This window comes from Xiphophorus hellerii, chromosome 4 (genome assembly GCF_003331165.1).
Source record: "Xiphophorus hellerii strain 12219 chromosome 4, Xiphophorus_hellerii-4.1, whole genome shotgun sequence".
Lineage (NCBI taxonomy): Eukaryota > Metazoa > Chordata > Actinopteri > Cyprinodontiformes > Poeciliidae > Xiphophorus > Xiphophorus hellerii.
In genome coordinates this window covers 19514227-19536251 of record NC_045675.1, presented here as the reverse complement: position 1 = coordinate 19536251, position 22025 = coordinate 19514227, and the positions used below count along the sequence as shown (strand labels likewise).

The 22025-nt window shown below is 38.7% G+C and overlaps 1 protein-coding gene across 1 annotated transcript; it reads right to left on the bottom strand.

Moving 5' to 3' along the window:
* Positions 1-805: 805 nt before the first annotated feature.
* Positions 806-21726, bottom strand: strc1 (stereocilin 1). The gene is made up of 29 exons (XM_032560796.1): positions 21087-21726; positions 18559-19251; positions 18454-18478; positions 16787-18125; positions 15301-16113; positions 14538-14603; positions 14325-14435; positions 14073-14227; positions 13075-13261; positions 11667-11782; positions 11208-11337; positions 10932-11114; positions 10100-10135; positions 9811-10002; positions 9497-9637; positions 9106-9164; positions 8810-8945; positions 8635-8723; positions 8169-8304; positions 7406-7602; positions 6288-6378; positions 5892-6063; positions 4986-5161; positions 4717-4872; positions 4359-4501; positions 4108-4256; positions 1783-1880; positions 1507-1645; positions 806-1325 (listed from the first exon to the last, which is right to left on the bottom strand). The coding sequence occupies exons 1-29, from the start codon at positions 21127-21129 to the stop codon at positions 1243-1245; spliced, it is 6054 nt and encodes a 2017-aa protein (XP_032416687.1). The 5' UTR covers positions 21130-21726; the 3' UTR covers positions 806-1242.
* Positions 21727-22025: the final 299 nt, after the last annotated feature.

Here is a 22025-nt window from a genome sequence, read left to right as displayed (position 1 = left end):
TAATCCCCTCTGAAATTTATTTATTTTGTAGTATATCAGTAACATGTTACTGATGTCGGACCACTTTTTTCAGTAACGAGTAATCTAACGCTTTACTATTTCAAATTCAGTAATCAGATTAAAGTTACTTACCCAAATCACTGAGCGTTATTTTCTTTTGTAATGTAATTTTATTTCCTCTACACTATTTATGGTTTATGAGGGGTATAAAATATAATAAATAAGCTCTTTGCTTATATTCTGTATTGTTCAATGGACTGAGAGACTGCTATGATTTTTCCCCCTCCATGTATGGGAAGTACTGTGCTACCATGACGCTGCGAGATAAGTCAGGATAGCAGCTGACAGAAAGTTCTTAGGAGGTGTAGCCACATTGAGCTGTTGTCTTGCATGTTAATAATTTGATCACTATGTTGTTATATGCAACCACTGCACATTATCAGTTTAGCTTTACTGCTATTTTAATTTTTTTTCCCCCAAAACACATTAGAGAAAATTGAAAAGTGGAGGAAAAAATCAGTTTTTATTTTGTAATTACTTTGTATTTATGCATTGTTAGGTGAATATTATGTGGATTAGAGTAACGTTCTCTTAATTTAAACTTTTGTACCCAGTTGAATGAAAAAATGAATAAGGTTGCATGTTGGATGATCATTGAATGTTGTAAGAGGACAGTTCATATATCTAATAAAATATATAGGAGGATTGTACAGATAAATAAAGGAATGAATATCAGGAATGTAGCTTGGCAACGAAACAAAAAAGTGTGAAGTTACGTAGAGAATAAATAAATAAATACGCATAGTTCAAGATGAATTTAGTCTTTAATATTCACAATGTAAAGAGTCCACAACAATGCAAAACGCACTGCAATATTAGAATGGGTTTACCACGGTACTCCCTCTTAGAACATATATTATTTGAAAAGCATATATATATATATATATATAAATCTGTAGGTTTGAGGCAGAAGTTGTTTTAATACATTGCGCATAGAGAGTAATAAATTAGGGCAGCATGGATTCAATTAGGCTTATAAAAAAATAAATACTGTCTACGTATGTTTTTCTGCCATGAGTTAATCTATAAAGCTTTGGATGTCACACTGACTGATTGCTGCTGAAAACACATTGTGATTGCGATAACTGTCATGTTTTAAAGTCCAGAGTTGTAAATGAGATGTGCTTTTATTGTTGTGATGAAGCTTCTGATCCAGTAGAGTGAGCAGGTTCATGTGTCGGGTCAGAACAGGACGGCCAGCACCATCAGCAGTCCCAGTATGATGCACAGAAGGCTGTGGCTCTGTGCCAGCCCTGCTGACAAATCTAGGGGAGCACAATGAAACCAATACAAATGTAAAGCAATGCAAAACGTGATATAAAGTTAGTGTTTTTCACCAGCAAAAGGTTGAGTGCTATCTCAGCTGTAAAAACCCCGAGCATACATATTCCTATGGAATCAGTATCAGATTACAACAATTTCACAGGCTTTGGCTTTGTGTTTTACCTATGTTTCTTTTCCAGCAAGTCAGCACCATGTCAATAGCTCTCCTCTGGACATCTGTCAGAGCTGAGCGCTGCTCTGGAGTCAATGCATAAGCCTGCTCATAGGTGAACATGTTGATCTGGTTCTCGTGAAATACCACCTTGGAGAAACAGCCAAATACACAAGAAAGCAATTGAACATGACGGCAGCAGAAGACAAAATGAGAAGTTTATGGAAGACCTGCAGCAAAACTCACTCTGCGGAAGCTTTTGATAAACATTAAACATCTAAACTTACAGAAAACTTCTTAGGTGGTATCATGGACATAGCCATGGGTGAGATTCCTTCGATTTGCTCTTTTACCAGAGATGACATGACAATGTCAGGAAGACCACCTGTGAACAGTTTCAAAGACAAAAGCATAGTCACTATGTTGGCTATAGGTCATTTTTATACATTTGTTTTTAGTTGATCTTATACTGTTTTATTATTGTTTTAATATAGGGCTGTTACTTGTGTGTTTCTGTTTTTATTTTACTGTTATTTTATTGCATACTGTTTACATTTTTATGCTGGTTGTTTGAAACTGTGTTATTAAAACGAAGTTGCATTGGAAGTGAAGAAATACTAAAAACAAGCCCTTTTTTATTTTTATTTTTTTTGACCAGGAGTGGTGCATTTCTGCAGTACAGACGTGGAGAAGTGTTTTTGTTTTGTTTACAGATTATCCGTCTCATGCCACGCTGTCGCAACATAGTGATAATCAAAACAAATATATAAAATACCAGATTTTTTTTTTTTTAATAAAAGGTACATACTACAGCTTTAAGTGCACATATTTTATGTTTTATATAATTTGTGTTTTTCACTAAACTTTTTTTCCAATTGGTAATCATTGTTTTACCCTAATTTGTTGGAATAACCCTGGGAAAAAATGTCCCACTTTGTTTTATGTCATTTGTTTTACTAAAAAGCAGAGGTGTGACCAAGTCACTGTGTTGCAAGTCTCAAGTAAGTCTCAAGTCTCTGTCCTCAAGTCCGAGTCAAGTCTCAAGTAAAGACAGGCAAAAGTCGAGTCAAGTCTCAAGTCAGGAACCTTTAATTTCAAGTCATTTCGAGTCGTTTTTATTTATTTATTTTTTTTGTAATTTGCAATTATACATAAAATTCAAATATTAGACCATTTGTTCTTTTTAAAATATGTATTTGAGGTTCATTTGTGATCCTCTTATTCATCTGGTATTCTTCAAATCTGTCAGAAGTAAACAGATGTCAGAAAATAAATTACAGCCATTCATGAATTACATTTGACTTCAATTTACTCCTTCTATTCATAAATAAACATCAACACTACAACAATCATAGTTTTCAAAAAATGAAATAAGTATAAATGAAGTTATCACAAGTAACACTGGTGCATTTATTTTTCTGCTTTTATTTCTAAGTATGTTAGTTTCAGTCCTCCGTAAATATGGGACAGATATTCTAAACACAAAATTTATTTGGGACAGTCACTGTATTTGGTCTTTTTTTTTTTTTTTCCCAGCAAAGCTATACTACTTGGAAATGGGTTCTGTGCGACATGTGACAGTCACGCCGGTCAGTGCATTAAGTCAAAAACAGTTGACGTAATGCACTGACTGCAGTAAACAATATATTGTCAATATAATTTCCCAACGTAGATCTCTTCAAATACACCAACCATCCTTAGATGATACTAGACCCGGCTCATCATCATGATGGGACAGAGAGACTCTGTTCCCTGTGTTCAGGTCCAGAATCTGCTTTCTGTTCCGGAGCCCCGCTCACTATCCACCGGCTTCCTGAGCTAACACGGTGCACATTATTTGTGGAGGCATTTGAAGGACCGGATTTATGGTAAATCATCACCAATTTAACCCGGAGTACACATGCTAACACGAAGTTAGCTAAAGTCAGCTATCTTACAGCAAAAGAAAAGTGCCACCTACCGATCTCTGTGAAGCTTCAAATGCCGGACAAAGTTGGACGTCGTGGCATCTCCATCCGATATTCTCTTCTTGCATGTTTTACAAGTTGCAGTTCGTTTTTTAGTCGAAAGTTCATAACCTACGTAGCCAAAAGAAATTACTCGCGGAAGCATATTCGAGCGGTTATTTCGTATTTCGTTCCCTGAGCTCTGTAGCTTTGCCGCGTTTTTTTAAACGTCCAAATCCTGTTAATTTGATTGGTTGTGCTGCAGCTACGTACACATACATACATAAGGAGAGAGGAAAAACATAGTGACGGTCTGCGCATATTGATACGGAATGAGTGAAATTAATTAATGACGCCACTTTATAAATAATGTGTTTTAAATTTTAAGACTTTGAGTAAAAAATATCAAGTCTTTTCAAGTAAACAGCTTCAAGTCGAGTCAAGTCCCAAGTCAATGGCATGAAAGTCAAAGTCAAGTCCGAGTCTTTGAGCATTTTTTCAAGTCAAGTCTCAAGTCGTGATTTTAAGGACTCGAGTCTGACTCGAGTCCAAGTCATGTGACTCGAGTCCCCACCTCTGCTAAAAAGTGACAAATAATTTGAGCTGAGTTATCAGAAAATTAAAGGTATCAGTCAAAGTTGAACACTCGAGTCAACGATTCAGTACCTGCCAGAGATCCGATCTCAATAAACACATCTGTGCCCCATGAGCTCATGAATCCAAAAGCAAGATTGTGGGTGAGCAGCCCAACCAAAGCCCCCATCTGCTCCTCTGAGCAGGACAGGTTGAGCTTTCCCAGCCAAAGAACCGCCTTACTGCAGCCAGCAGGGGGAGACACAACACAAGAAGACTGTAAATACAAGTGCCACGCTGAGCTGTGAAAAAGACAGCTCCTTCTTTGTGGTACCTGATCTCACCTGAACTCCACATTGTTAAAAGTGTTGATCTCTGCGATTTGAGCTCCACACACAATGTGGCCCAGGGCCACCAGCATACTGGAGTCAAGCTTACTTGGTATCAGTTTGGTAGAGTTTAACACGGCGGTAAACAGTGCAGTCAGCTAGAAAGATGAGCAAAACATAATGTTAGGTTAATCCTTGTCAAGGCAACAGGATGTAAACTGGTGTGAAGAAGCATGATATGGTGCTGCTACATTTTTTTAAAAAGATTACTTTTCTCCCATTAAGATTACTACCTCTAAATTTTGTCTTCAAAATATATAAAAACAACGAAAAGTTACATTTTGTAAAACATTACAGTGCAGAAATAGACTACCTGTCTTTTGTTCCAGGTTTTGAGAGCTCCCAAAGCACTGATACTCCGTCGCTCTGTCAGTCGAAGAGTACTCAGCTCCTCTGGTGTCAGCTCTACTGCTATCCCACCCAGCTGAGCAATCACAGACTGGGAGAAGGAGGCGGTGGGTCCATATATCTTCACATGGTGCAGAGTGACCCAGAAGAAGACAGGATTGACATCAAATGTTAAAACTCATAAGTGCTATCTCGCCTATGAAGTACTGACGTATGTCCCCTGGTGGGTCTAACCTTTTTGACTCTTTTGAGAATCTCGACACGCTGGTAGGGTGCAAGAAATGGGTCCTGGCCTATCAGCTCCAGACAGTTGGAGAAGGCCAATGAAGACATGCTGCTGAAGCTGCTGGAGGTCCAAGCAGAGGGGGGCATGGTGTGCAAAATCTCACAGGTAGGAACAATTGGAGGCGCTTAGAGAGAAGAAACACAGACAAAAAATAGTGGTCTGGGGCTGCAACGTTAAGTTCATCCACTGGTTTCTCATCGTTTATAAAAACCTCAATGAGAAATAAACCCAACAAGTTAAACATTTAGCACAATATTGAATTTCAGTTGTCTGTCTTTGGTTCTGTAGATTACATAAACCTTTAGACAAAGATGAGTTGTCAAGTTTTCTTTGGAAGAAAAAGCTTCTGTCTTAAAGCTCTACTCCTTCGTCCATTCACACGGAGAATACATTGATTTAAAATAAAATCAATTCTAACCAGAAATTCCTGCAGCTCCTTACATATTTACTTTTAAATAATGAGACCCTTTTGAACTTTTGTAAGCTCTCTGCAAAGGATGGCTTTGGCTAAATGATGCTAAGGAAAAACCAGACTCACTATAATTTGGGTTTGATGTAAACTCAAAAAGATTGGATGCTGAAATTGAATCAAAAGGTTATTTTAACAAAGTTAATTTAAGGATGTGCATATCTATGCAACAAAGTTACTACAACTTTATACTTTTCTGATTTCTACACTAACAGATATTGTTTGTCTTGCAGTTGAGTTGTACAGGATATACGTTGCATTAAAGTGAAAAAAGTCATTAAGAAATCATTTATCATGATTTCACATCACAAAAACCTGACATTTGAAAATTTTTTACATAAAGTGTACCACAGAATCACTTTATATGAACCACAGTGATGCTCACATGACGTATAATTCATTTTAAGGAAGCCCAGGAAAAACTGCAGAACGAACTGCCGTTTGCTAAAAACATCCTTTATTTCGTTCATGTCGGAGCAGAGGATCCCCACGTCACCATCTTCCCACTGACGCTGGCTCATGAACAGCTTCTCTATGCGCCCCACAGTCATCAGTGACTGTGGAAACAAAAGCAAAAACACAATCGTGTGTGGGTAGCTCACAGGAAAACAGGAACTTCATCACCTGATTCCTAAGCACGCTACAGAACTGACACCTGAAGGATTTCTTTTCAGCCTTTGTATGCCTGACCTGCCCTGAGATCATGTTCCAGTCGAGCAAAACCCACAATGGATATGTTACGGGAAAGAATCTGTTACAGAATCTGTTGCAGTGAACTCACCAATGGCAAGTCCTGCAAAACGTTAAGAGGCAGGAAGAAGAGAAATCGTCCCACTACACTTAGCGTTGCCTGGTTCCAGTTCTTCACTGGCCTGTAAGCAAGTACACAAATCCCTCATGAGCTCAACAGCTTACCATTCTACAACGGCTTTTAAATGTTAACATTTTACATGGCAACTCATCTGTATAAGAGTTACAATTCAACATGGCAATTTTTTTCTCCAATGGCGCATCACTGCATGTTTCATTCATACTCAAACTAATCTTTTCCCCAGGAGAAACTGGAACATTTGCATCCCAGTTTCTATTAAGACAAAATTAAATGCACAGAACGGAAAACTTACAAATATCACCTTAAGTGTTTAGCCTAAGTTTTGTGTAATCCTGAGATTGATCAAATCTAGAAATAAATTTGATGTGTAAATTTGTCTTAAATATGGACAGATGCTCTTATACGTACCTATGCTGTAATAATTTTTTATAAACTAACAAGAACCACACCTTTACGGTTTTCTAAAAAAAATCTGAGTTGTAGATGTTACAAAAAGAAAACTGGGGCAATTTCAGACTTTCCCAGGTAGTTTTTCTTTTAATCACAATAACATTTAGTTAATTAACTCCAAAACACATTGCAAATGGATTTAGATTACTATTCATGGGAGTCACCTGAAGAAGACTGATTCAACCTGAGTTTGCTCAGTTAGGAAGAACTTATTCTGGAAGTTTGTGACATACAGACTAATGTTAAATCTCTAGCAAATTAACAAGGTGAAATGAAAATAGAAGCCTAACTTAATTAAAATGTTAACAGTTTGATACAGCATAACTGTTCCATATAGGGTAAAGTATATACATCGTCAAGATTTCAATGAAGCTAACATCATATTTAACCCTTTGTAATACACAATGTATTTTTCTAGCAAAGAGACTAACTGAATAGTTGTTTAGGCAAATTACTAAAACAATTCTTTAGAGCTGAGATTAGTTGCGGTTTTCAAAATTTCCTTTATGAACAGTTTGGTTTCTCTTTAGTTCTCTGTACAATTGTTCCACATTTGCTCTTTGTTTCTCATAGGTTGAATGATTTTCGAGTCTCTTTTCAGTCTGTGATATCTTTACCCCAAAACAGCCGGTTCTTGAAGAATACGGGCCACAATTTCCATCTTGCTGCTGCTGTAGCAAAGCCTTTGGAGGTAATCCAGGTTTTTAGTGAAGAAGCTTCGATCCACCTGAACGAAAACTTCATCCGCCACAAATGGGGCCATAATGTCTAGTGAACGAAACTCCTCTTCAGTGAATGGCCCAGTGTACATGTTCTACAGAGAAAAGTCAAAAACGCCTGAGTGATAAAGCAGAGCACTTACATTTCTGACTGAGAGGTAATGTATATAAAACAATAAGGTTTCTGATCTTAACTAGGTGTAGATTTGATTTAATGGTAATCATGACCAAATTCAGGAGTTTAGATAATGCAGTCCTTCCTACCCAAAACTAAAGAAATATATAAGTCATTTGTAATTATTTTGTTGCACATTAAAAATCCATAATTGTAATTCTTTTCTCAGGTCCAGAACTTGGATAAAGCTCTGACAACATTTCAAGAGACAAGTGTTACAAACTTACACCAGTGTGATCATATGGATGAAAACAACTACCAGTTTTTTTCTTTGATTTGGGTAACAAGCCACTTTGAGAAATCATATAGTGAAATATTTTGATTTGGAGCCCACAAAAATATCTTTTAAAAAAACTTTGCGTAGGAAGTGTTGAGAATGATGTCGTATGGGAAAGTTTTAACTTCTCAAAATCTGGACTCTGGTTTATTAGAATTTTAACATTACTAATGTGATATAAGGTGGAGTGGGGGAGTTCATCTACATACCATCCTCTGAATGATTTTGTCCACAAGAATCTCCTGCTGTATTCTAGTTAACATGAGAAAGTGCTGAGGGAAGGCAACAATCATCTTCCTCAGAATGTCCATCATATCTGCAGGAAACAACCTAATGATGTCCATCCTAAAAGCAACGACATAAATACATACACAATGTTTTTCATTTACACAGTCTAAAAATGTGTATATATGAAACATCACAGTTTACTTTATTGCTCTTCAGGCAACAAAGAAATAGAAAATCTTGCTCTGCAATCTCATCTTTACATGTTTCCTGTATTGTAAACTCATTCCAGAATCTTTTTAAAAAGAAAGCAACATGCAGCTGCAGAATAAATTGTTTTAAGCAATCGGTATAAGACCACAGAGCACTTCAAGTAATATTTAGCAGAAACTGTTTTTGACAGACATGAATATGAGGAGTTTGAGAGAAGTTGTAGTTTTTATAACTCACGGTATGCACAAAGCAATTTCAGCTCCAAGATCTTGAAGAAGGTCAGCGAAGAACTGAAGTGGGTACAGCTCCTCAATCACACACCTTTTCTGTCCACCAGGACAAAACAACACACATGATCCATATATATCACATGCAATGTAAAAAATATGTTGGTTACGCTGGTTAAAATTACCAGCGCAGTGTGAAGAAGACTGGGCTGTTGCCTGAGGAGGGCCAAGATCTTCCTCACAAAAGGAGGCGACCGATCAGCCTGAAAAAGTTGGTGTAGGTCCTTGCAGCTCACACCCTGAACCAGGGTTCCCAGGCTCCTGAACACACACACACAGAAGCGAGAGTTGAACACTAAAGATGAGGCAAAGCACGTCACAGATGTGGCATTTAGGTCAATGAAAACAGAAACATTCCTGCTATTGGTTTCTATTTATCAAAACAAAGAATGCCACATGGCGGAAACAAAAATATACTTACAGAAAACTTTGCTTGGTTTGATTTGTGGAAATATTAACTGCCTTGACAATTGCTTGAGCCTGTAGGATAAAATGGAAAAAAGGTTTTAAAACATGATCTTATCTTTCTGTTAACTTTCAAAAATGTGACACGAAGATGGTGTGGCATCAAAATGCAAGTTGTTTGCATGATTTAACTGCTTAATAATCACAATTCTGAGGAAGCACAGAGAACTCAAACTTTTCTGACATTAATGCTGCCAATCCTATAAAAATCGAAAACATCTCTGACATCTGCACAGACAGCATGTGTGTGTGGTAGGCAGCAGGTGAGGATGTGTTGAGCTTTGATTACAGTTGAAGCAAAATTTTTCTTTAATATGTTTTCAAATTCAGTGGCAGCTCTGCAATACCTGCTGCGTTTTCCAGGGTTTCGTGGCGGTCTTGGAGACATTTTTCACAAGAAGCGGAGTTCTTGAAAGGACACATATCAGAGGCGTCCATCTGAGCAGAGGCTCCATGTCGTCCAACCAGCTGACAACTTCAGGGAAGCCCTAAAAAAAAAAAAAAAAAAAAACATGTAGCAAATCACTTCTACAAATAAAGATCTAAATCTTTGATTTTCAATTTCTTTCTTTTGGATCTTCTATTCAAATTTGAACCTTCAAACAGAACATGTTTGTACTGAACATGACATCAGTGTGAATAACCCTCGCATTTTCAGTACCCATAGTTTCGTGGCAATGGCGTTTGTTTCCGGCGCACAGAAGACCGACATGTATGGCCGGCAGCGAGCGGGAGTGTGTTGAGCGAAGGCCTTCATGGCGGAGAGCAGTCTGTCAGAATTGAGGGACAGGAGGGTCTCTGTCTTTACACCAACAATGAGGGAACCGAGCTCCTCCAGGTGGTCTGGGAGGCGCTGGGAAGAGGGAAGGGCGGCGTGAGGCTACACATGACACCGAGCTTCTCCACATAGCATTCAGTTTATTAAGAGTTTAAGCTTTAAAGTTACTCACTGTGTTAGTTAGAAGTTTGTCCACGATTACGGAGGCCTTTGAAACACAGAGAATGAACACAAGCTGCTGTTAAACCTAGTCCCCTACAGCTTATTTAGTTACACAGAAGGTTATCCAACCACCACTGCAAAATAAGTTTGTTGATACAATAAAAAATGTCAAGGTGTTTGCAACAAGAACATCTTGAGTAGTTTAAATAAAAAACTACTCCATTATCTTGCACATGTTGCGAGGGGTGCTGGTGATTGTCTGTCATCAGTCCATCACAGGCCAATACAGAGACACAGCACCATTACACATGCACATAAACACTCACACCAAAGGAGGATTTATAGAAACCAATAGGCCTAAAAGTCATGTTTTTGGACTGTGGGAGGAAGCCAGAGTCCCCAGAGAAGAACCCACCCATGCACAAGGAGAACATCCAAACTCCATGCAAAAAGATCCTAGGTCAGCATTTAAAATCAGGACTTTTTTGCAAGGCGACAGAGCTACCAACTGCACCTCTGTGCAACCCTAAATTACAACAGCTTATTTTATTTCTTTTTAAATCAACACTACATCCAACTTTGATTGACCACTTTAGTGTCAAAATTATTCAGCCCCGTGAATAGAAACCAAACAACGGTTTCTTTGATTGCATCAGTTGTACTCGGAAAAAAAACATCTCAAATAGCTGGACTAATGTGTGGCTACTGACAGCTGTAAGGTCTTTGCCATTAGAATCTTACTTCAGATTCTAATGATGGCTGGCCAGAACAAAGAGGAGCCTATTTTATTTAAGGTTCTTTAATCTACAGCCACAGACTGAAAGGGTCCAGTTCAGCTCTACCTGTGTTGGAGTAAACGGTACTGTGCTGAGGGCAGGAAGAGCGGCGAGCAACTGGGACGTCGTCAGACCATTCAGGAAAGTTACGCCCAGCAAGGGCAGGAGTGGAGCGATCTCTTCCAGGCGGTCAGGACTGAGTGAGGATGGGATCTTAAACTCTGGGTTGCTCAGTAAGAGATCTGAAACCTGGACAAAGAATATGACTTGTCTTTTTTTTGTTCCTTTTCCATACATATTTTAAAAAAACAATAAGGAAAGAAGGGAATGATGCACTCCTACCAGCTGGCTGGGCATACTGAGTCCAATGAGTGTGCAGTTCATAATAATCTCCTGGATGACCTGGAAGACCTCAGTGTTTTTGTAAACAAGGAGATCCTTTGCGTCTGCGAGGCATAAGACATTTCCCAATCTGAAATTAGAAACATTGCTTTAACACACATCAGGAAATCATGTACCCTGCAGAAAGGAAAAACATAAACATGTCAGAAAAAGTCAATATTTTTTTATGAATTAATAGCAATCTTCTGAAGTGCAGCTATGGTCATTTTTTCCACTACTTTAAGATAGATAATGCTTTTTTTATTTTTCATATGACTCTTTCATTATAACTTTCATTTTTATCAATATTCAGTTGTTATATGATGAAAAGATAACCACTTGTTGCACAAGTTTTACATGTTTTATAACATTATCTTCTGGATGAGATAATATTTAAAAAATCCAACGTGTTTTCCTGACCTGATGAGATCCTGAGCTGTCATGTTCCTGTAGGTCCCAATAAGTTTGTTGGCGATGAAATCCTGCTTTAGCGGCGAGAGGGTGTTTCTCAGCAGCACATCCAGTCCATCCAACAGCTGCCGATAAACATAAAGCATTGAAACATTGTAAACATTGCAGTTATTACAGCTGTAACATTTACAATGGTGTAATATACAGTGTCCACCACAATGATTAGCACTCCTGCTGTACAAAGAAATTAAAAATGTATAGATACAGAAAACCTAGGAAAATCTAACATTTAATTTGTTTACATTTATTCACTGTTTTGTACTAAATCACTTGAGCTCTCAGAACATTTCTTAACATTATAAAGGGACATGCTTGTAATGTCACACAGGGGCCCATTGTTTTTAACTACTCTTTAAAATGAGAAAAACAAGAAAGTATAAAATTTACATAAAGTATATATATTTATAAGGTAGTAACCCACTTCCACCTTTATTTAATATGAAAATGGAACTGTGACATAAAAATATCTTGACAGTGTTAGTGTTAGAAAATTATTGCAATTCTTCTACACAAAAATACACATTTATTTTAAAAGGTTTTTCAAACATCTTTATAAGGGATACAAAGAATAAAAAGAAACTAGGAGATGCAGATCTTATAGATTCATACACATAATTTGATTTTAAATTATGAGATCAAGGGTGTTTGAAGTTATTACAATTTATCCTGATTTCAAGAGGACATAACTATTCAAACCAAATTAGGAATATTATATACCCCAAAGTTTATGGTTATGATACATATGATTCATTAATCAATTATGATTAATAAAGTGACAGGACAATAACAGCATCTATAGGAGAGTTTCTTATCAAAAGTACTGATGACTAAAATGAAAATGAAGACATAGCTCACATTCGTCCACCTAGCAGTTCATGATCTTAAGCTTAAGATGACTGGACAGCAAGTCAGTCATTTGAAGAACATCAGCAAGTCATTTAAATAACTATAAAAACAAACTGAAGCTTTTAGAGAGGTCCTGTCAAAGTCCAGATAAAACTCAACAGGATGCTGATGATTGGAAGCTCTTCTGTGTGGCTGAATTAAAACAATTCCTTAAAGAACTGACGTTCCTCCAAGACTCACCACCAGATGTTGCAAACACTTGATGGAAATGTTGCCACCAAAAATAGAACAACCAATTATTAGGTGGAGTGGACAGTTCAGTGTGTTTTTACTTTCTAAACAATTTCCATAAGAGGATTACTTCTAATAGCGATGGCAGACATTAGAAGAGTCTGTGCTTTTCTTTTGGGCGGCTGGTGAGACTCAGCTTTGTTGTGTCCCACGGCTAATCGAACAGTGTCTTGGGTTCTCAGATTCCCCGTCAGGGTGTCAGAGCTCAGAGGGACGTTACCTGAGCAGCTGAGAGGTGTTGGAAGAGTTGGAAAGGCAAGTAGGCGATCAGGTTTCCTGTGACCCTGATGAGTGACTGATGACCTCCAGTGATGTTGGAGGGAGATAAAATTTTGCTGTACCACAAGCCAAAGGCCTCCCGCTGGGCCAGGCTCATCCTGTCCAAGTTCGTGTTAATGATCTCCCGTCTAGGAGGAAACAAAAGCATCAGAAATGTTGTAAAAGTTCGTGAAATACTTACTATGGCTTTTTAAAAATGATCATTACAAAATTCCACATCAAGGCTCAGTTGTATAATGAACCATCTGAAAGTTTGAGGCACATTTAGAATGTATTTTTTGTTAATACATTAGCTAGCAGTCTGAACAAAACCAAACTGTTATAACCTAAGCTTCATTTATGTATTGCAGGCATACTGATTTGCAGTGTTATATTCCAAAAGTCCAAGAAAAGATTTCTTTAGGTGGAAGATTACAAGAAACACAGGCTTTCCAAAGATTGAAATCTAGTCAGTGAGCAAGCTTCCTTTACTTTCTATACATAATGTCTCATTGCGCCTTGTGGCACAATGAGACATTAGTTCTCACAGACGTCTGACACCAGAGATGTGTTCAGAGAAATGTAAAATGTATGTATGCAAGTAAGTGAGATTCCAGTATTAAATATAACTGGGGGGAAAAAATCTCTGTAATTCAGACATAAAGGGCTTCTGATTTCTTGGAGGAATCAGTGCTGTGTCCACACAAAATGAACCTTCTTGAAAACAATCAAGGATTTTTATATTTTTTTTAGGTATTTTCTCACTCACAACCTATGATGAAGCAATTATTTATTCTCAATAGTTTCTTTTAATCTGCTAAAAATACCAACAGCAAAATGATCCCTCTGAAGTTGCTGTGTTTCTATTGCTTTTGTTGGATTAAACCGAAGCTTTATTGAATCCAAATAATCTCATGGACATTCCCCTCAACAAAAATGAAAGCTGAAATTATTACTTACAAATTGTCATTGTTCTGTAAGGAGGGAAATGTCTTGATATCATCTGGACTGACTGCGACCAGCAGAGAACCCAGGTCAAGAAGAAGTTTGCTGTCTGTTGCCTGGTGGGTCTTAAGTATCACTGACACCATGGTCGACTGGTACTCTTTAGATAACTGGTAAAATGAGCAACAACAATGCAGTTGGTGAGCATACAATACACTGAGAAGATAGTGAGAAGTTGGGGAATTATAAAATTGAAAGTTCAACCACCTTTATGGTGTTCTTGAAACTGTTGTAATACTGAAGGATTAGTCTGATGGTGCTGACATGTGCTGCAGCCAGCACCGGCTTCAGGCTGCTCAAAGGCAAGCTGAGGTACTCCTAAACAGAAGGAGAACAAAATGTACACCAAGAGAGGTCAAACTCGAATTGTAAGGGATCATTGAGTCACAGAGCAACATTGATGTTGGGGATGTGTCCAACCTTGATTAAAAGGAGTTCACTGCCGCTCACATCTCTTGATGTCTGCAGCAGATTGCTGAGAACTGTCTGCAGCAAAAACAGACAAATTTTACAGCACTTGTGTCTCGTATACTGTTGACATATATTACTGTAAAAATGTATTGAAGGTTATTCTTTCAGAGAGGCATACATTAAACATTTTTTGTGATCTGAAGGGCCACAATAAAATCTTCCACTCCTACTGAAAATGTTAAGTTTTCTTACTTTTTCCCCCACTATTTTTAGGTCATTTCTTTTATGTGACCAATATCAGGGGAACTGATTCAAGCCTCTTTCCTCTGACTGCCTTCAGAAGTCACAAATCCTAAGTAGAGCCCATTTCTCTGGTTCTTTTTTAAACCTGTTGCCTAAATAAAATTAATAAAAAAGGTTGTCTCCTTTATTTCAAACCATGACGAAACGAGGCAATGACCCCAGGTGTTTGCACAACACTAGTAATTGTTAACTTAGGTGTAAGCGTGTAGAGATTACACAGGGCAGCAAAGACTTATCACATCAATATCAATTACAGTAATCAAACACCAGCAACAAGCTGGAGGTCAAATGTGCATATGTAGTAATGAAAACTGATTTGATGCATGTTTAAATCAATAATAAACTAAAAGCAGAGCTACACAGAAAACATGTCCATCTTCGTAGCTAATCTTTAGTACTGCCAACCATTCAACAGGTTTTAATACTTTATTGTTATCCTCAGTCTCAGTTCTCAGAATCTACTACCTACCCCAAAGCACTGTAGCAACACTTTCTTCCTGTCCTGGTTGATTTCTCTCTGTAAGTAGTCAACAACAGATGTCAGAGCACTTTGTCCTATGGTGGTGTTGACTTGCCAAATGGGACCGATAGAATCCTCCACAGCCAGCAGGATCACCACAGTTGCAGCAACCGCTCGATTCAACACTTCAGTCACAGGTGTAGTCAGCAGACCCTCCATCCTGGAGTTCATGCTCTCCACCCAGCAGTGCACCATCATCTGCAAAACCGTGTTCTGACTGGCACAAGGCTGACATAAGTAGTCTGGGCACATCAAGCTGAACTGCTTGATCAGAGTTTCTGATGCACAATCATTGGGTGCTGTAGTGGTGCTGTTGTTGTTGGGGGAGTTGGTGTAGTTGGTGTAGGCCGTACATATTCTGCTCACCCAGGCTGTGAAAGGTTCCCGGGACAGAAACATGAGGACGCCAGCGTTAGAGCAAATAGATGAGATGAAATTGGCCTGGTCTTTCTCCCAGCACTGAGCCAGGAGCGTTGCATTTGGAAGAGAAGTGATCCAGCTGGAGTATAGACACTGCTCAGCGGCACTGAATCCAGGTCGGATGGTCTGTCCTCCTGCAGTTCCTCCTGCAGTAGGAATCACTGAATAATTGCCGCAGTACCGTATCAGCCAGGCGTTGTCCTGATTGGCCAGCAGGTTCAGAAGGACTGTGCTATTAGCACAGACTTTGGAGGTGAAGTTCTGTGGGTCAATCTCAGCACACAGAGCAAGATCAGTCATGTCCACTATGATGGGACGGGTCCACTCAGAGTACTTGCACACCTAAATTACAGACAACATACAACAAAGACTGAAAATTATTACAAAACAAGCATCCTGAGTTTCTTTAAATAAATAATGTCTTAATATGGACTGAAGTAGGTTATACTGCGCATTAATTAAACTATTGGTAATGGGCTGGGGACCAACATAATCATAATAGTAAGTAACTGTAGGCTTTCATATCAATAACTGTCTAATACAAACTAATGGTTTTGTAAATATCCGTAAACGATTTGGAGTTGTTTTTTTTTTTAGATGGCATAAATAGTTTTTGAGATCTGCCTTCCTATAATCAGATGTAGACCAGATGTTTCTGAGCTGGTTTGGACAGCAATCTATCACTGAGAAAATGGAAACTGCTCATCACAACTTATAATTTTATACACCCTTAACTCTGTTGCACATTACAACATTGAAGCAAATTTTGTATTTTAGTATAAATAAGATCTACAGGTTTCTTATTTACTTTATTTACTGTTTCCATGTCACAATACATTGCCTTAAAATTAAATGTAAAAGCTTAGTTTTTGTTTGGCTAACTATTTTTATGGATTATTATAAAGCATACCAGTCAACTTTTTGTGTTTTTAGAGTTTTTGAAAACTTTTTCTGTACACATTACTTCCATTAAACTAAACTCACCAGGCTAACTACTACCTTATAAGATACTCACCTGTGGTGTCACGGTTATTTGCTCCATGTCAATGCAGACGGATGTGAGCCATTTGTTCAGAGGGTTTTCCAGAAGCTTTTCAAACACAGCTGCCTTGCAGCACACGTTCTCCTGAAAGGTAACCTGATCACTCTGCCAGCAGAGGCCGACGACTGAATCGTCTACCTGCTTCTCAGCCCAGTTTTGGTAGTCGCACCATGCTGCCAGGTTAAAGGAAGGAATTGGCCCAGGGGATGGAGAAACCATAGAGGTGCTGCAGTGGGACTCGAGCCACGCAAGCTCTTTATTCTGCAGAAGGCTGTTCAGAAACGTTTTGTTCTGACAGACCTCTCTCACGAATCCGCTCTGATCAAAGAGGATGCACTTTGATAAAATATCTGTGGTAATCTGCATGGCGTCATGCCACTCCGAATACTGGCAGTAATTTGGCTCTAACTCAGGGTAGGTGAACAGTGGTGGTAAAGATGAGCCTGAACAGTTGGGCATCAGCGGCCAGTTGTCAGGATTGGAGATGAGATGCATCAAGAATCCAGTGTGCTCACAGATGAGACTGGTCAGTCTTGGAGCATCAAACCTTAAGCAGAACTGCAACAGGGCGGAGTCCACTAGCTGAGCAGGCTGGTTGAGCCACTGCTCATACATGCAGAACTGACTCACCAGGTACGAGGCGCCGGCAGAGGAGTAGGAACAAAATGCATACAGCCAACGGTTCTGCTGATCTGACAGCAATTTCTTAATCAGTGAAGCATTGTTACAGACCTGCCCCACAAACTGCATCTGGTCATTTTCACTGCACAAAGTCACAAGAGCAGCATCTACAGTGCTGTTCACCCAGCTGCTGTAGTCACAGGCGAGCTGTCGGAGGCTTGAGGACTCCCTGGCGACTCGACGGAGAGCAGATGGAGAAACCAACTGAGTCCCATTCAGAGGGCTGGAGACAGCCGAAGGCTGCGCGTCTCCAACAACACAGTCAGACGACTTGGTCATGAGTGGAGAAAACAGCGCCTGAAAAATATAACACATGTTGCTCCACAGAACCTGCAACTGGCTGCTGTTCAGGGAGCTGAGGACCTGGCAAAATGTTATCATCGACGATCCATTTCTGAAACCCATGAGGACATCAGCGCACAGAGTGTCATTGAGAGCAGCCAGATTCTGATGATCACACGAGATCTTGTAGTTGATGTAGGTGTGATTGTTTAGCTGTGATGTGCTGCGCTGGAACAGGAGGCTGGAAGGAGTCTGACACTTTGGTCCTGAATTTGAGGGCAGGAAGGTGTCCAGGAGGATATCAACAAGCGGAACGCCAAAAGACCAACTCACATTGTGCTTTAGTCCCCTGAAAAAACACCCAATTATTAGTCATTTTGCTGCAAAACAATAGAAAGTTACTTTAAACTTGCAGATTGATTAAGAGGTGCACTAGTGATGTACTGCTTTTCTGTTCCTGATCTGCACATTTTTTCAATTTTTAGTTTGAATTTGGTAACATTACCAACATTTTGAACATTTTTAAGAATCAAAAACGTGAATTAAAAACCGTACAGGTTTTTTGTGGGATTGCTTTATATTTCAATTTGCAACCAAAAATGAACTTCATTTTAAAAGCAATCTATTTTTTCAGGTAGTGTTTTGTTAGCAGAGCCAGTGAATAGCTAATGACTCACCACATAATTAGCTGCTTGAGATCTCCTGCACAATAAAAGGATAACAATAATTAGCGCTGATACACAGAAGCCTTCATGTTGTAATCGTATAAAGACATACTTTACCTTGCTTGCAGGTATCTTGTTTGTCCAGAGATGGGACCTCGATTCCAAACTCTAAAGCTATTCTGACATAGTCCAGTGGTGTTTCAAGAAACTGAACTATGAAATGCAACACATTTGCCGCAAAAGAATCTAGAAGGCTGCTCAGAATTTTCTTCAAGTTCTCAGACAGCGTAAGGTTTGACAGCGTATTAACGAACATCTGCTGGAAGCCACTGAATGCTGACGTGACTGTGTCCCCAATATTCAGGTAGGTCCCAAAGAAGCTCCTTGTCTCTCCTTCAGTGGTCAGTGGAGTACATGTCTGAGATTTGAGCGAGGAGAAAAACATCAGCAGCGGTTGGCCCATCTCCAGAGACACTGTCTTTGTTAGCTCTGCCATTAGCCCACAGTCCTGCCTCTCTGAGAGAAGGCAAACCAGGATTTTGGGCAGATCATCAAGGAATCCCTCTCTCATCAGCGGTTGAAAAAGGCTGTTGAGGTTACTCAGGATGCTGTAATACATATTGAGGTTGAGGGGCTCCTCTGAGAAAGGGATGGCAAAGTTGCGTGTGTTTCTAGCAGAGAGGGAGTGGATTTCTTTAATAACTTTTTGGATGTCCTCCTCTAACTTGCTGTTCTCAGCGGGCATCATGTTGGTTTGTCTTGCAGCTAATCTGGCTTGTGAACACCCCAGCTTGACATTACATATCATCCCTGTTTAAATAAATAAGAAGATAAATAAATTCCTCAGAAGCATCATGATACAAAATTTATACACACAACAATTACATTTAGGTATATTTGAACTAAGAATTGTGTGAAATAGTGTCTAAACCTTAATACTGTTCAAAAGTTTTAAACCACTTCCATTTCTCTATATTGTGCCTCCAAGGATCTAGACTTACTTTCAATCCTTATACGATAAGGTCTTTATTCTGTATGGTGATAAATATTAAAATACATTATCAAGTCATGACAGAACTAAAAAGCAAGAACCGGAGTCGCTGAATAATGTCGACTGACCTTTATCCAGCATTTTCAAAAGCTTTTTTCATATATTTAAAAAATAATTCCCAAAGCAACACTAACACTGAAAAACTTGAATAGAGTAAACAGAGAATTTCCTATTGGGATTGAATATTAATATACAACCAGAACAAAGTATTGCCACAAAATGGAAATCTGCAAATCCATCCTTGCACTGAAAGAGTTCTGGAGTACGATGCGTCTCTGAGAATGTAAGGGTGAAAATGTAAGAGGCATCCTGAGACATTTTACTATGCTGAAGATAGAGCCATGTGATGGGAATTCATGAATTTGAACACTATGTACCCTAAAGGTGTAAAATTACTTGCAGAAGCACATTTGGCATGTAAATGCATTTGGATCTGAGTGGGTGTATGCAGCAAAGGATGAACACCTTTGCTGCTACAACAGCTACAGGAATAAATGCAGAGCCACCTTTTTCCCAGTGTTTTAACAGATCAGTTACTTCTGTCAGTACATGTCAGTGTTAGTTTTGTCATCAAAATGCTCCCCATACTACAAACAGCTATGCACCACACATGCTGCAAAAAAAAAAGAAAAAAGAAAAGAAACAAAAAAAGGCAGAGTGCATGCTCGCTCTCAGCCTGTAACCGGTGCGCTCTTCTTACGCACAGATGGACTAAACTCAGGTACGGAGTATCGAGACAGAATGAAACAGAGAACTAGATGTAAATCAGGACATGAAAACGGAGAATTCACCACTGAACAGTGAAAAATCAAGAGCGTGAGTGTCAGATTAGATGAAACAAATGAAGATTATGAGGGATAGCAATTTAATGGCATAAGGGATTATTGCAATTTTTAATGCAATAAAAACAGGAGGCAGAGTAATAGCATGAGAAAAACTACAGAAGATAATAAACCAAAGAAAAGGTCATCTCTAAGCTAAGAAAACTAAATGGAAACACACAGAACAAAATGCAAGAATAAACTAAGAAACGAAATACAAGGAACAAACAATTATGGCAAAACCTCTTGAGTAATAATTCTGGTAAGAACGTTATGAATTAAGGGATAGAACCACTGAATAATATAACAGTCTAATATTTGCTTTTACTTCTAAAGGTTATCAGATCTTAATAGTCACGCAGAGAAAAAAAAACAACTTAATATTGTGGTGAAAATCTTTTCACAGCTGCCGTTGTTGCCTATAGAGTTCACTATAGTGGCTGTAAAACTAGCTCTAAAAGATTGTATTCATACAAAAAAAACTTACTGAAAAAAGCATGAGACTTTGTCATTTGTTTATGACCGCAATAAAATTCAAAGTATCTAGTTTTAAGATTTTTATTTTATTTTACATGTGCCACTTCTTTTCTCATTCATGCCACTGCTGTAGTACCCCTAAGATTTCTAAAATTGCTCCTGGTGTCAAAATAAATAGGCAGGAATGGAGACAAACTATTCATTCTTAAGAATTTTCTTTTTTGATACATAAAATAGTCAGTGAAAAAGTTCTGAGCATCATTATCTCAGGCAGCCAGAGAATTTATTAAACTTACCAAATAGGATGCAAACCATACGAACAGCCGGTGAAGACCACATTTCGTCCTCAGAAGAAGGCAGGCAATAACTCCAACTGAATGCAAGTTTTTAAAATTATTTTTGCGTTATCCTGTTACTACAGAGAAAACATCTGGATAAGGCAGAACCGGATGAAGAAGAGGTTTCATACTGGATGAGACTGTAAATGTTTTTACAGTAACATGCATTAAGCTCCTCTCAATGTTTGATGCCCATTTAGTAGATGATCCCTCTGTGCTGTGAGAAGAAACAGGCTCCTCTCCTCCACCTGCAACTCTGCACCCGATCCGACTGGGGCGTAATTAAAGACACCTGGAACGGGGAAATGCAGGTGAGAAATGAGGGCTGTGAAACGCAGGAGGGATTTTGACAACAAGCACATCAATCGATGCTGCATTATTAACAGAGCGTGTTGATTAAATCTTCCGTCTGAAACCCGACTCCAGCCAGAGGAGTCAGAAGACACCAGACTGACTGCTGGAGGAGATACCAGACTACTGCTGCTGCTTTGATCTGCGGCCTGTGACTCCTATTTACAAGCTGACAGGGAAGATGTTAACTGGCAGAGAAAGTGATGGAAAAAATTTATAGTTAAGCAATTATACGGCTTTAGTTTTTAACAAAACACGTCTATTTGTTCATATTTAAGCACCTGAGGTTTAAATGACGTTTGCATAGCTACGTACATCTCTTGAACTCTTCCAGTTTTAGACAAATCACAAGTGCAAACCTCAGAGTATTGAATTGGTATTTTATGTGATGGAGCAACACAAAGAAACATGGTTTTCAAAAACAAAGCAAAAAGAAAAACTAAGAACCTGAGAAGTGTGGCATACGTATTTAGTGGCCAATTAAGTGTCAACACTTTCTAGAACCATCGTTCACGTCATTTACATCTGCGAGTGTTTTGGGGTATT

What these genes read in the sequence shown, in the direction of transcription:
- strc1 (XM_032560796.1), bottom strand. Translation starts at nt 21,129, where the DNA reads ATGTGGTCTTCACCGGCTGTTCGTATGGTTTGCATCCTATTTG. An exon ending in CTCAAGCAGCTAATTATGTG is followed by an intron (nt 18,126 to 18,453) that starts GTGAGTCATTAG and finishes GTGTTTTTTCAG; the next exon opens with GGGACTAAAGCACAATGTGA. An exon ending in TCAGTATGCCCAGCCAGCTG is followed by an intron (nt 11,115 to 11,207) that starts GTAGGAGTGCAT and finishes TTCTTTGTCCAG; the next exon opens with GTTTCAGATCTCTTACTGAG.